The 14,881-nt window shown below is 32.0% G+C and overlaps 1 protein-coding gene across 2 annotated transcripts in view; it reads left to right on the top strand.

The window, feature by feature from the left end:
• The window catches only part of LOC129920183 (protein tweety-2-like), a 161,906-nt gene that overhangs the window by 97,995 nt on the left and 49,030 nt on the right, over positions 1-14,881 (top strand). For both annotated transcript variants that reach the window (XM_056001415.1, XM_056001416.1), the window contains exons 2-3: positions 1,300-1,477; positions 14,271-14,365. In XM_056001415.1, coding sequence (XP_055857390.1) covers positions 1,300-1,477; positions 14,271-14,365 — 273 coding nt within the window. The remainder of the gene's footprint in view (positions 1-1,299; positions 1,478-14,270; positions 14,366-14,881) is intronic.

The following is a 14,881-nucleotide window of genomic DNA, read 5'->3' on the forward strand; positions in this document are numbered from 1 at the left end:
CCTCGGTAGAGACATGGGTTTTTACGTAAAATTACCAGTTGATAGATCGTGGGTTATTTCTATTCTAAACTTGACAAAATTCATTACACCTGGTGTGGTGGTGAAGAGGGGCTTACTTAACATGATTGTGAAGTTACTGTGGTGTTATTTTTGGAACGTTTGGCAACTGCAATTATAATCATACAACCTCTACATAAACCTTGACTCCTATTCCTAAAAATCACTGCATTAGGTCCCATAGAACTCGGTCTATAAAAACTTTTATTAAGCTTATAAAGTTGTACGCTGATGCGATTCATTTCATTTTTGGTATTTACATCTGGCATCCCTTAACATCAAAAAAGCCTCCCGAACACAGAAAAAAACAAGTCAAAATACGTGAACAAATATCCAAAACCTGCCATGCAACCCAATTCGTTTACTAAAAGTAAAATAATAATAAAAAAAAAAAACAGTTACAAAACTTGCAGTTAACTGTTACAAAGGAAAAAAAATACAAAAAAATGTGGAAGTATTGTTTAGAAAGCGCCAGGAACCAGTCGATAACTCAGGGCCTGCATTTTCAGTCTGTGTGTTGGAATAAATGAATGAAGTCCATCGAACTTCACCATTCCCATGCCAATTTCAAAACAGAACAAGGATACAACAAAAAACATCCATTTTCTCTTAAAAGGGCAAAATGTGTATATATGTTTGTATTTTGTATGTGTTTTTGCAATTCTTTTATCCTTACGACGATATCCAAAACGGAAAGGGCTGATGGCGATCGACTGTGACGAGCGGGCAGGTTGGAAGCTATAAAATGGAATGTTTTGAAAATATGCAAGACCAACAAAACCTTGCCTGCCAAACGGAGAAAAACGTTGATGGTGTGCATTTTAAAACTGAACTGGACCGAAGGAAGTTTTTTACTTATTTTCTTTTCTGTCCTAGAGTTTTCAGTTCTGTCCCATACAAATACAGGAAACTCAAAACGAACCCTTTTCTCCTAATTGTATGCAGAGAAAAAGTGTTCGTTTCCTAAGGCAAATATGAATACTTCGTTTTTCGTTAAACATTTTGTGTAATTTTTCACACGTATAGTTCAGAGCCAAAATAGAGTTCGCATGAATGTAGCATACTAAACAGGAATCAGTGTCGTCTACGGGTCATTTCGATGGACTAACTTTTATATTTTATTTATTTTATTTTATATTCGTAGTCCTACTTGAAAATCAAACTTTAGGGATAAAGTTTTCTTTTTTTTTTTACTCATTGTTAAATAAATAGTATTTATATTTTTGTTTTGTTTATTTACAGAGCTTGGGTATATTAGCGTCCATCCCCGCCGCATTACTTATATTATCGTTATTTGGTTTACTGCTGTATTTATTGACAAGATGCTGTGATCGAAAGCCAAGGAAACCAAGTACACAGAGATGTCAAAACTGCACACTGGTTATCATCACATTGATGTGTTGTGCAGCGATTGGTTTAGGTAAGTGCAATATTATGTTTGTGTAGGTAGGTATAGTCTAAAATAATTCCAAAAATAGAGAATAATAAAAATTGTAATTTGGTAATTCGTTTAAGTTACACCTATTTTTTTTTTTTTTTTTCAATTACTCAAGGGTTGTTATACCTTTTTTGTAAAATTTTTGACTTTCGGAATGCATTGTGTTGTTTTTATTGTTCAGATATGCAATTGGTTGAACAACTTCTTTGTTTTAATGATTTCATTCTTTAAATTCAGAATCAGAGACTGGTTAGTTTATTGAACTTTAAATAAGATGTTGGAGTTCTTGGTTTTCGAAGGACTCCTGTTTTTGCAGTTTGGATTATTTAATTACAAAGTCGAATTTTAAAATACTTCGCACTATTACCAAAGCTATAGGCTTAGACTTTTTACGTAAGAGTTCCTTAAAATAGATGTCCGTCAAGTTAGCATTACCATTTTCGAATTTCGAAATTCTAATGATGCAGTTACTTGTCGTGAATTTGTCGTGAAAGAAAAAAATTTGTCGCGCCCGTTTTTTTTTTTAAATAACCCCTGGTAGTGCTAACTTGACAGTCAAGTTAGCACTACCACCCCTCAAAATGTCTCAAAACGAATTTTAAACCGAAAACTGAGTATGCAATTAATTGTCGTGATTTTGTCGTAGAAAAGTGGCATACTCAAAAAAAAATTAAATTCTTTTTTTTTAAATAACCCCTGGTAGTGCTAACTTGACAGTCAAGTTAGCACTACCACCCCTCCAAAATCTTAATACGAGCTTTAAATGGAAAAAAAAGTATGCCAATAATTGTCGTGTTTTTGTCGTAGACAGATGGCATTAAAAAAAAATTTGTCGTGTCATTATTTTGGAAACTAGGCCCCCTAAACTGAATTTCATATAACTACCTTTGCCAAGGGAATTTTTTTTTTTTTTCAAAATGCCTAATTGCTATAAATTTGTCCATAATCTACTGTCCCTCGATAATTTTTAATAGATTATGCAAAATAAAAATTTTTCCCACCCTTATTTTGCAAATAATGCCCAATTAAGTGAATTACCCAAACCTAAAGCGCTAGGAAAAATGAAATACCAAAACCTAGCACTACCGTATGAAAACTTTTTGTTTATTGGACTTTTTGATGAAAATTTGTGAAATTTCTGATTTTAGTTGCCTCAGTTAAGGGGGTCTGGTTGCTAAAGTAAGGACGCGACAAATTTTTTTATGGCTGAATTTGATAGTAGACGTTTTACGACAATTGTTTATAACAAATTTTCATCAAAAAGTCCAATAAACAAAAAGTTTTCATATGGTAGTGCTAACTTTTGGTAATTCACCATTTTGGGTATTTCTTCCAAAATAAGGGCGCGACAAATTATTTTTTGGCATAATTTGTTGAAAGTCGTCAAGTTACGATAGATTATGGCAAAATTTATATGAAATAAGCATTAATAAAGAAAAAAAATAAAATATTAAAAAAAAAATTTCAGGTTTTAGTTGCCTCAGTTAAGGGGGTCTGGTTGCTAAAGTAAGGACGCGACAAATTTTTTTATGATTGAATTTGATAGTAGACGTTTTACGACAACTGTTTATAACAAATTTTCATCAAAAAGTCCAATAAACAAAAAGTTTTCATATGGTAGTGGTAACTTTTGGTAATTCACCATTTTGGGTGTTTCTTTCAAAATAAGGGCGCGAAAAATTATTTTTTGGCATAATTTGTTGAAAGTCGTCGAGTTACGATAGATTATGGCAAAATTTATATGAAATAAGCATTAATAAAGAAAAAAAATAAAATATTAAAAAAAAAATTTCAGATTTTAGTTGCCTCAGTTAAGGGGGTCTGGTTGCTAAAGTAAGGACGCGACAAATTTTTTTATGGCTGAATTTGATAGTAGACGTTTTACGACAATTGTTTATAACAAATTTTCATCAAAAAAAAAAAGTCCAATAAACAAAAAGCTTTCATATGGTAGTGCTAGGTTTTGGTATTTCATTTTTCCTAGCGCTTTAGGTTTGGGTAATTCACTTAATTGGGCATTATTTGCAAAATAAGGGTGGGAAAAATTTTTATTTTGCATAATCTATTAAAAATTATCGAGGGACAGTAGATTATGGACAAATTTATAGCAATTAGGCATTTTGAAAAAAAAAAAATTCCCTTGGTAAAGGTAGTTATGAAATTCAGTTTAGGAGGCCTAGTTTCCAAAATAATGACGCGACAAATTTTTTTTTATGCCATCTGTCTACGACAAAAACACGACAATTATTGGCATACTTTTTTTTCCATTTAAAGCTCGTATTAAGATTTTGGAGGGGTGGTAGTGCTAACTTGACTGTCAAGTTAGCACTACCAGGGGTTATTTTTTAAAAAAAATTTTTAATTTTTTTTTTTTGAGTATGCCACTTTTCTACGACAAAATCACGACAATTAATTGCATACTCAGTTTTCGGTTTAAAATTCGTTTTGAGACATTTTGAGGGGTGGTAGTGCTAACTTGACTGTCAAGTTAGCACTACCAGGGGTTATTTTTAAAAAAACGGGCGCGACAAATTTTTTTCTTTCACGACAAATTTACGACAAATTCACGACAATTCACTGCATCATTAGAATTTCGAAATTCGAAAATGGTAATGCTAACTTGACGGACATTTAAAATAGATCTCGTATCTTGTCTGCCTGTTTTGTTTTTTTTTTAGGTACATCTCTATTGGGTTCAAGATAGTACCAACTTATATTAATAAAAGTAAATTTTGAGGTGTAATTACAATCAGGTGTCAAATTTACTTACTAACATTGATAAAAGCAATTATGCTTTCCTTCTTAACCAAGTTTGAAGGGTCGGCAATTAGCACCCTATATATGTATATATACATATTCACATACGGGTCAAACTTATCAAGTATGTCTGTTACTCTTAACATAATGAATAGTACAAAAAATGTCAGTTTTGTTCTACATACCTATTGTACGATCTGTGTAGTATTTAATTACTTGTCAAAGCAGAGATATCTGAGATGAATTTAATTCAATTTTAAAGTTCAAATGACCCCTATTTCAATATGCGTTACGTCCAAAGACCAGAGGTTCTAATGAGCCCACTGTCGTACCTGAGCGAAACGCATATATCAGAAAATGTCATTTGAACTTGAGATTGAATTACATAATTCCATCACTTCGCTTAAAACAAAAATTATTTTCCGTATTTTTTATTTCTTTCCTTTTCGTTTTCATTAAAGAATCTATTTGCCAAGGGAGTGGCAAAGTCTACTATATTGTAGTCCAGTTAGTTAACCATTTTTAAAGTTAAGGAAGACCGGGTGAAACAAATTCAAATAGTACGTCTATCAATACTGATTTACATTAGATGAAGAGAGTCCTAGTTGAAAAAAAAATAATGTAAAAATCCTTTTCAAATTACCAAATATACAAACATTAAAAACAAATGAATGAACAATTTGTATCTTAAAAAAAAAAAAACAGTTCTACTTAATTCATTGGACTTTAAGGACAACAAATTGATGAAATATAAGACTCCAAAATCATCAAAAACCGACTCTCACTTGTAGACCTATAAAAATTAGATTGATTTCGTCATCCTTTATACCTAAATACGTAATTTCATTTTTGAAGTCTTGAAATTATTTTGCTATGCGTAAATCAAGTTCAAGTTCAAGTTAACATTATTGAGGCAAATAAACTCAGTATAATTCAATTACAAAATTTAAGTTTTCTTTTTGGTCGACTTAAAGATATGTCTTACTATATAAACAATTAGTAAAATATTGGAAACATTATCAAAATTCAAAGTTATTCATAACTTATATAAATATTTAATCCTATGTGGGCTTGAGGTCTTTTACTTAGCTTTTTCTAATTTATTAATCCGACGTTTCGAGTGTGTTTACACTCTTCTTCAGGGCTAAAAATTTTAAAATCAATTAAAAGATGCTTATTACAACGAAAATCCAATATACTTACATTCTATTTAATCTAAAGAAATCAATCTTAAGATCTTCTAAATCTTTGTTTTTGTTTTTTGGTTTGTTTATTCTTAAATATTTCAAAATTCAAAAATTAAAAGTCTTGAAAAAGACGTTTTTAATCATTGAAATTTCAAAATATAAAAAATTTTTAAATCAATCTGATAAGAAATTCAAAATTTCTTATCAAATATAATCTACAAAATCAAGTTCAGTTTAAAACTAAACCTAAATTTAAATTTACCATTAAATAATATTTAACCTAAATTAATCCTTTGAACAAACTGACTATAAATATTACTAAGTCCTTCAGAATCAGATCTTCTATTTACCGTATTATCGGTATCTAATATATGTAACATTTCTATTAACATTCTCTTACTATAATGTTTTTCTGTGTCTAAAATATCTACGTCAGTGAAATTTGGTCTATGACCCTCATCAATACAATGCAAAGCTAAAGCAGTTTTTTGCGAATGTCCGCTATTTATATCAAATCTATGACCAGCTATACGATTCTTTAGTTTTTGCATTGATGTACCTACATAAACTGAAGGACAAGAATTTGTCCCATCTCCTAAACATTTTATTTTATAGACAATATTAGATTTTTCATTTTTAGAAAGTTTATCTTTTAAATTCGAAAACAATGAAGTTCTTAGGATATTTGCCGACTTAAAAGCAATGCGAACATTTTCTTTATTTCTTATAGGAGCGTTTAAAATTCTATTTGAAAGATGAGGAATATATTGGACACTACTGTAAGAAAATTGTGTAACATTTGTTACTAAATTTGTCTAAACCAAAGGATTGAAATATTGATTCAATAATGTTCGTATTGGAAAGGAATTGGAAAGTAAAGTATCCGTAATTATTTTAATGTTTTTTTTCGCGAAAGACAATGTCTCTAATACTCAATACTCTATTAATTTTGAAATATTTAAGAATAAACAAACCAAAAAACAAAAACAAAGATTTAGAAGATCTTAAGATTAATTTCTTTAGATTAAATAGAATGTAAGTATATTGGATTTTCGTTGTAATAAGCATCTTTTTATTCATTTTAAAAATGTTTAGCCCTGAAGAAGAGTGTAAACACACTCGAAACGTCGGATTTATAAATTAGAAAAAGCTAAGTAAAAGACCTCAAGCCCACATAGGATTAAATATTTAATTCAACAAAGGTCACGAAGTAAGGAATAATTCATAACTTATATAAATATCATAAATTTTTGGTCGCTTGCTCCGCGAACAATAACTTTTTTGCTCTATTTTGGTAAATATAACTTACAAACTAAAATTAAAACTAAAACTAAAATAAGACTAAAACTAAAGATATCCACCTTACATGAAAATATAGCTAACTGTACAAAGGGAAACCGTAACAACAAGTAAAAGTTTATGTTAGCATCCACTGAAAAAATTAATAAATTTTCATATATTTCTAAAGTGTCATCCCCTATAGTTTAAGGAAGAAGCTTTTTCATAAAACGGGACTTGAAAATTGCCATTTGTATCGGGTCTTAAAAGAGCTACAGACCCCTCATTAAGCATATTAAACGGTGAAAGATAATAATTGTCAACCAAGCTGTCATTAGTATTAGAGCCCATCAAGGATCTTACTTGTTGGTTTGAATGGAAACTTATTCGTTCCATCTTTTTTAAAAGAAGATCTATTTGATACCGCATTAAAGGTGTAACCTGGGTAGCATCATATATTGTTTTATTTGAAAACCATTTTTTATTTGGTTTTCTAAACAAACCACAGCAAAATATTCCACTGTAGTTAGGCTGCAAAATCTCCTGGGTAGCATCATATATTGTTTTATTTGAAAACCATTTTTTATTTGGTTTTTTAAACAAACCAAAGCAAAATCCCAATAATTTACGCTCAAAAATCTCTAATTCTTTTGCAACTGTGGGTGATAGGGTAAACCAAGTACCAAACCCATATGTCAGAATTGGTCTTATGAGGGTTTTGAACATTAGAATTTTCGTTGATCCTAACACGAACTTTGAGTTGAATAGAGATTTTAATGACCCTGTAAGCATTTTCGCCTTTTTAAGTATATTTCCTGCATGTTTATTGAAAAGAAATCTATTTTGGAATTGTATTCCAAGATACTTTGTTTCCAAACGTAATGGAATCGGGAAGTTATTTATTTGTAGGTTAAGAGATTTGCTCTCTTTAACCGCAAGATAATGTCCCTTCCCACTGGCGTTTCTAAAGCATGTCAATTTACTTGTATTGATTTTCAATCTCCATTTTTTGAAATAATTTTCCACTAGAGGAAGTCTGCGCTTAATTTTGTTAAGGGCTAAAATTGGTTGAACGTCACTTGCCAAAAATGATGGTGTCATCGGCGTAATGTAGTGAACCAGGTTCATCTGAAAAAGGGTCTGAGAGAGGAAAGTCTTAAAAATAAATATTGAATAAAAATGGTCCCAGTATCGATCCTTGAGGGACACCTGAATTCACAGGGAAAAATCTGTGTGCTCATTTTTAATAAAAATTGATGTTGTCTTATTTGATAAGAAACTAAAAATAATTTTGGTAATCCAAAGCGAAAAGTTCAGCTGTATGCCAAAGCGAATCAAACGCTTTTTCAGGGCGAATATCTAAGCATACAGTACAAGATTTATTTCTAAGATTTTGAATAACCTTATCCTGAAATAATAGTAAAGCATGTTCAGTAGAGTTTCCTCTTTTGAAGCCAAACTGGCTGGTTGGAATGATATCCATATCTTCACAGAAGATATTTAAAGGGGTGGCTAATACCCTCTTAGATAGAAGCGAAATAGGTCGAAAGTTATCAACTTCTCGTGTACCCTTTTTCTTGGCTATTGGCAAGATCTTACCCTGTTTCCAGAAACCAGACCTATCTTTCTATATGTTTTTGGGACCGCTGAATCCGAATTTCAAGTCCGTTTGGCCCTGTCACCCTCCAGTTTTGAGTAATATGCAAAAAACTCAAAAAAAGGTAGTTTTTGGGGTCTTTTTTACACTTTTCTCAAAACTGGAGGGTGACCGGGCAAAACGGACTTGAAATTCGGATCCAGCGGTCCCAAAAACATATAGAAAGATAGGTCTGGTTTCTGGTTCATACAACTTTTTTTTTGTGTGCTAGCACTGTCGCGACATGTCGCTGTCATACCCGGCACACAAAAAAAAAAAGTTTCATGTACCAGGAAGCAGACCTATCTTTCTATATGTTTTTGGGACCGCTGAATCCGATTTTCAAGTCCGTTTTGCCCGGTCACCCTTCAGTTTTGAGAAAAATGCAAAAAACTCCAAAAAAGTCATAAAAATTCAAACAAAATGCACTCACAGCTCAAAACTGGAGGGTGATGGGGCCAAACGGACTTCAAATTCGGATTCAGCGTGCCCAAAAACATATAGAAAGATAGGTCTGGTTTCTGGTTCATGACACTTTTTTTTTTGTGTGCCGGTGTTATTAATACATTGATTAAATATCAATGATAAAACTATATCCAACGAATATGGGCGTTTCTTTAAAATAAAATTAGAAATTTCATCTACACCTGAAGACTTTTTATTATTGAGCGAGGATCTGTAAATATTTACACTATTGGGTGAAGTAAACGGCGATATTGCTGGATCACTAGCAATGTTTATCGAGGAAAAGGTAATGAGTGTTTCAGAGTAACAATTCTCTTTGAACAGATTAACTGTTGATAAGACTTCATGATCAAAGATACGGTCATCCGGCTGTCTATCAGGATAACTTGAAGAGTAAAGAACCTTAAATGCAGTTAATTTAGACTGAATATCAGTCAACTCTTGCCCATTATGGAAAAGCATGTCCTTGGAAATGTCTGTACCAAAGAATTTCCTGCCGGTAACTTTATCGATTTCCCTGAAAGCTTGAGTAGTCTAGATCTAAAACAATTGTTAAGATCAAGATTAACATTTACTTTTATAATTTTACTAATGCACTGAATTTTTAAATTAAGCTCTAAATATTCAGGATTAACTCTATTCAGGTACCGATGTTATAGTCTTTTAAGTTGTTTCAGCCAAATTTTTCGTAACTCAATCAGTTTTTTTGTTATATCTGAAATACACTTATACTTGTGATTATTCAAATTATGTATTTTAGAATGGCTTTCTATGCTTGAAACAATTGTAGAATTTAAATCATCTATAAGACTATCGATTTCTAAGTTAGACATGTTTTTATCATTTGGTAAAACTAGAGACGATAATGAGACATGGAGATTAAGTCTGAAAGCATCCCAATTAGTATTTTTAAAGCTTCTGTATGTGGGCAAAGGCATTAATATAGGGGAAAAGTCGTCCAGAACTACTTCAAAAGCAATTCCAAAATGATCAGAAAAGGTTGCAAACGTTTTACAAATTGAAGCCACATAAGAATTATTTACAGAACGCGCAGGATTAGGGGTTGACGAAATTATGAAAAAGTCTAAATAAGATCCGGATCTTGGAAAAGTCGGTGTATCCGAAGGTATTAAATCGAGATTCAAATATGGACCATTGTTGAACCAATTGTTTACCAGAACTCCATTATTGTTATGGACACTATCACCCGAGGCGGTGTGACGAGAGTTAAAGTCTTTACCAATTATAGTTCCATCATAGTTATTGGTAAGTGCGTAAAGGTCATCTAGTTCTCTAAGCAGAGCAGTCCCTGCGTCTGATGGGATATAAATGCTACCAACCAAAAGGCGAAAATTGGAACCATTGGGTTTTATAAAGGAAATTGACGCAAGACACACAGAGAAAATATTACTTCGGAAAACAACAGAGCCAAACTTGTACTTTTCGTCAAGTAAGATTGCTGTCCTCCTACCAATATCGTTTCTTATTATATTAAAACTCTCGAATGAGGGTTTATATCTTTCGGATAGTCTAGTTTCAGAAAGGAAACAAATTTGAGGGTTTTTAGTTTTTAATATATTTAAAAGCGGAAGTCTTCTTTCATGTGATATTATGGAGTTTAAATTCATCGATATCATCAATATACCACAATAGAAGCAACAAACTCAAGGTAAGAAAACATTTTTTCTTCCTGGGTTTTGATCAATTTATACTAATTTTAATGAGAATATCTGTAAACGAGATGTTAAACAACTGTTTAGCTTCGTTTAGAAAATCATTCAGTTCTCCTTTTTGAACATTTGAAACGGTTGTTGAAGCTGGATTTTTTTCAGATTAAAAAAACTGTATAACTTCTTGTTATATCGATTGCGTCTTTTGCTCTATCAGCAAAAGAAATACTGGGCTTTGTGAAATTACGTATAGATTCTTCAACAAAATCTCTAGTATTACTTACAACCTGTCTAGTCTTTTGAGAATATGCGTCTTTTTTTTCTTTGTATTTGAGATATGCTTGGCAACCCTGATAACTAGCTGCATGACCAGTTTCGTTACAATTAGCACACTTCGGAGTGGGAACAGCTTTGTTCTTTTCTTTCAGATTCTTAAACGCATTTATACAATCTACGGAACCGTGGTTCTCCCCGCAGAGAACACAACGACTGACGTAAGCGCAGCACTCCCCAGAATGCCCAAAACTTTGACATCGGTAGCATCGTAGTACTGCCCGGTTATGCTTTTTTTCCCAGTATGGTAAAGTAAACATCTTACACAAGTAAGATCCTTAATGGACTCTCCTACCTCTAACTGCACGAGGAACATATTTAATTTTTGATCTAATTGCTTAGTTCTAGATGTAGTAAAAGGAGTAATTTTGCTTATTTTTACATTAGGAACCGTACTCTCAAGCTCTTTTTATCTTATCTATTGGGGTGCCCCCGTCAAGACCTTTCAACAAGATTGACACTTTCTTTGTGCCTTTTGGAGAAAATGAAAAAGCCCCTATCCCCGTATCGCGAAGACGATCAATGCTAAGCTTATGTACAGAAGCATGGCTAACATAAACCTTTGTTTTACAGTAACCCATATTGACAAATTTATGTTCAAGATCTTTAACTTTACATTCAGTAGCTGCAAGTTTTATTAAATCACTTAAAGTGTGCAATTAGCACCAAAAATAAATATTGGTGGAAAAAAAGGTAATTTGTTCGCATTAAGAGGCAAAGAATTGACATTAGTATTGTTTGTAGGATTATGCTCATCTGGTTTGTTGTTGTTTGCTGTAGTAAGATCAATTTGTGTATTTTTTTGCATTGTCTCTATGTTTGCAAGAGGAAAAAAACAAATTTGTTGTTTGAAAGATTTGAATTACTCGTAGATGATACATTTATTTGTTTTCTCATGTGCCTTGGCTGGTAGCTGGTGGCGGCTCTTTTTAAATTCGTTATGACAGTTGTCCACTCAGAGGTGGGGGTGACACTGTTATCACCATCGACAATCATTATTTGATTTGTTTTTGTTACCTCTTCTGCGAAGAACTTCGAGGGATTAATCCCTTGGCTTGGAGATGTAGTCGGAGAATATTCTGCGACTCTCTTTAGTTCATTTGATTTCGCGGAAATCTGATTTAAGAGAGAACTACTTGTTGCTCTCTTATCATTCATTAAGTGTGAATTAATAATGGGTAGATTATTTTTATCATTGATTGAAATGTCAAGGGAATCACGTGCACTAGATTGATTTGCACTTTTATCTGATTCCAGCATTAATGCTGGAATAATATTATTTGTATTTTTACCAATTTTCACTTTATAGAGTTACTGTCTCACTGGCTCAAGGAAAATTTAATTGAGCGGCAAAAAGCCGTCAAGGTAAAAGTCAAATATACAGAAATATGTTTTGTCACACTTAATACAAGTCTGCTCGCCACGACAGTTCGACTCGGACTCCGCTATGAGTAAATCGTCGCTTAGGAATCCATGACATCTTTGCCACGATCTAATGGAACTTACGATAAATTTTCCTAATAGGCTTTCCTTAATATCCCTATAACCTTACTCTTTCACAGGCCCTTTTGAAAAAAAGAGTAAGAAAATGATGGCAAGGTTAAAATGTCAGTAACTGAGGCCAGTTCTCGAGGAAGGGAAAATTCTTCCTCCAGCAAGAGGATGGAGTTCTTCACTTTAGAGACCTTTGGTTCTGAAATGCTCTCAATCTCAGCATATTGGCGGTAATGCACTTGGCCCGTTTTGTTTTGCTGGGGATAGGAATGGTAGTGATAGGACTGTTTTTCAGATTTTCTCTACTACCAATAGAGCTTGTCCTATCAATTGGTCCTCAGACTGTGTCTGATTTGTAAGCCGATCCGCCACTTGAAACTTCTTGTGTTGCTAGTGACTTCTTTTCATTTAAGGTTAGGCAAGTGCCGGGAGTATGCACTCCTACCTACATCTTTAAAAGTTGTGCTCCTATTAGAATTTCGTTCTGTTGTGTAATTTTGAGTGACATAAGATAATTTAGTTACCTGACTACTCCAGTTTCATTGTTGGAATCCAACAGAACGTAAGTCTTCTTTCATCCCCAACACAATAAAATCAAATTGGGTGGGTCGTTGATATGGTTAATTTTGGTAATCTTTTGAATGTGGCAATTTCCTTTCCCAATTTTTCCAATGACGAGACCAGCTTGCAAGATCGTGTTAAAAACTGCAATTGAATTTTAAACTAGTATAGCTAAAAAGTGGAAGTCACAAATTTGTTCGTTTATGTTTCTTAAGTAAAGATCAATTAAATACCAAATATCGTCGCGCTGTTAAAACAAATAAATTGCACGACTGGGGTCGCACGTACTTGCTCTTATGCTTAAAGTAACTATAATGTTAAAGCTTTTTATTCAAGAAATTTAAAATTCGATATTTTGAAGAAATTTCATAAGTAGTATAAAAAAATTAAATCTGTTTTTATATTTAATAAAACTCCGTTTTAAAATATCTTAAAAAAAAACAAATATGCCATTTTATTTCTCGTATAAAAAGGTATTTTTAGAAAAAAAATTTTGAAAATTGTAGGAGCCGTTTTTTAAAAAAATAATTTTTTATATATAAAATTTTTTTAACATTTTTCAAAAAAAAAGTTGGTATGCCATTTTGAAGAAATAATTAATTTACACATAAAAACTAAATTTCAAAATTTTTCATTGATCCGTTTTCAAAAAATTGATTTTTCAAAAAAAAATTTTGAAATATTTTTTAAAAAACCAAAAATGCGTTTTTTGAAAATTTTCTAAAATTTTAATATTATCTTTACTTACACACTTTTGTATAAAAATTTTCATTTAAATCGGGTTAATTTTGTACGAGATATTCAGAAACGAAAAAAACCGTTCTATGACAGGTACCGTTAATAACGGTACAAAAAATATTTTTTTTATTTAAAAAGTTGGCCCTTATGTGTAGTATTACACACAAAAATTTTAATCAAAATCGTTAGAGCCGTTTTTGAAAAAAATTAACTTTTCTATTTCCGTTATATGGCAGGTACCGTTAGTTTTGGTCATAAAAAAAAATTTCAATTTCCCCTCTAGGGAATCACCAAAAACTGCTAACTACCAAGTTTGAAGAAAATCACTTCACTCGTTTAGGCTGCAGCTCCAGATAGAGACAGACGGACAGACAGACAGACAGACAGACAGAATTGCCGGACCCACTTTTTTGGCATTCTCCATCATCGTAATGTCATGTAAAATTGTTATCTCGAGTTCGATTTTTTTTACGAATCCTAAACTTGCCCTATAGTACCTATATCGCAAGTAAAAAATGGCATCAATTAAAAATATTGATTTTATAGAAAAGTTGTTTAAATTATTTTCCTTAACTATGGCAATAATATCTGCACACTTTAATTAACAAATTTTTAAGAATTATTAATAAAATAAAAATAATGTTTGTACTTTACAGGTTTATATGGAAACGATGATTTCCACAATGGCTTGTTGCAAGCCTTTAGTTCCGGTAAACAAGTCGAAGGACTTGTAGGAAATTTGAAAAAACAGGTAAGTTAAAAAACAAAAACTTGGAAACTACCTATATTTTACACACTATTTTTAGTTGTTGATGTAAATATTTTTTTTTTTCAATTTAATTCTAAACGGGTCGATGTTTCGAGTGCCAATAGTGAAAAATTACTACTTCTAATCTGTTTTGTTTTCAATTTACTATTAGCTGTTATTATTACTATTATTTTTTTTGCATTGCTATCCGTATCCGCGGTGGCGTTTACATGCATTACATAAACAACAAGCAGCTGCCAATAAAATTAGTAGCTAAGCCAAGCTGTGGATAGAATTTCGACGAAGTTTGTAAGTTTACGTTTTCCTTTCTCTTGGTGCCAGCATATACATTTTTATTCAGTGTTAATATTTGGAAATTCTACTGCGGATTGCTTTGCAAAAAAAAGCCTATTGTTTTCAAAATATATCCTCAAATGAAATTATTTCAAATTTTTCGTAAAGACGAATATATCCGAAAGAACATGATCAACTAGCAAGAACATATTCTATTATTAGATA

This window comes from Episyrphus balteatus, chromosome 4, assembly GCF_945859705.1.
Source record: "Episyrphus balteatus chromosome 4, idEpiBalt1.1, whole genome shotgun sequence".
Lineage (NCBI taxonomy): Eukaryota > Metazoa > Arthropoda > Insecta > Diptera > Syrphidae > Episyrphus > Episyrphus balteatus.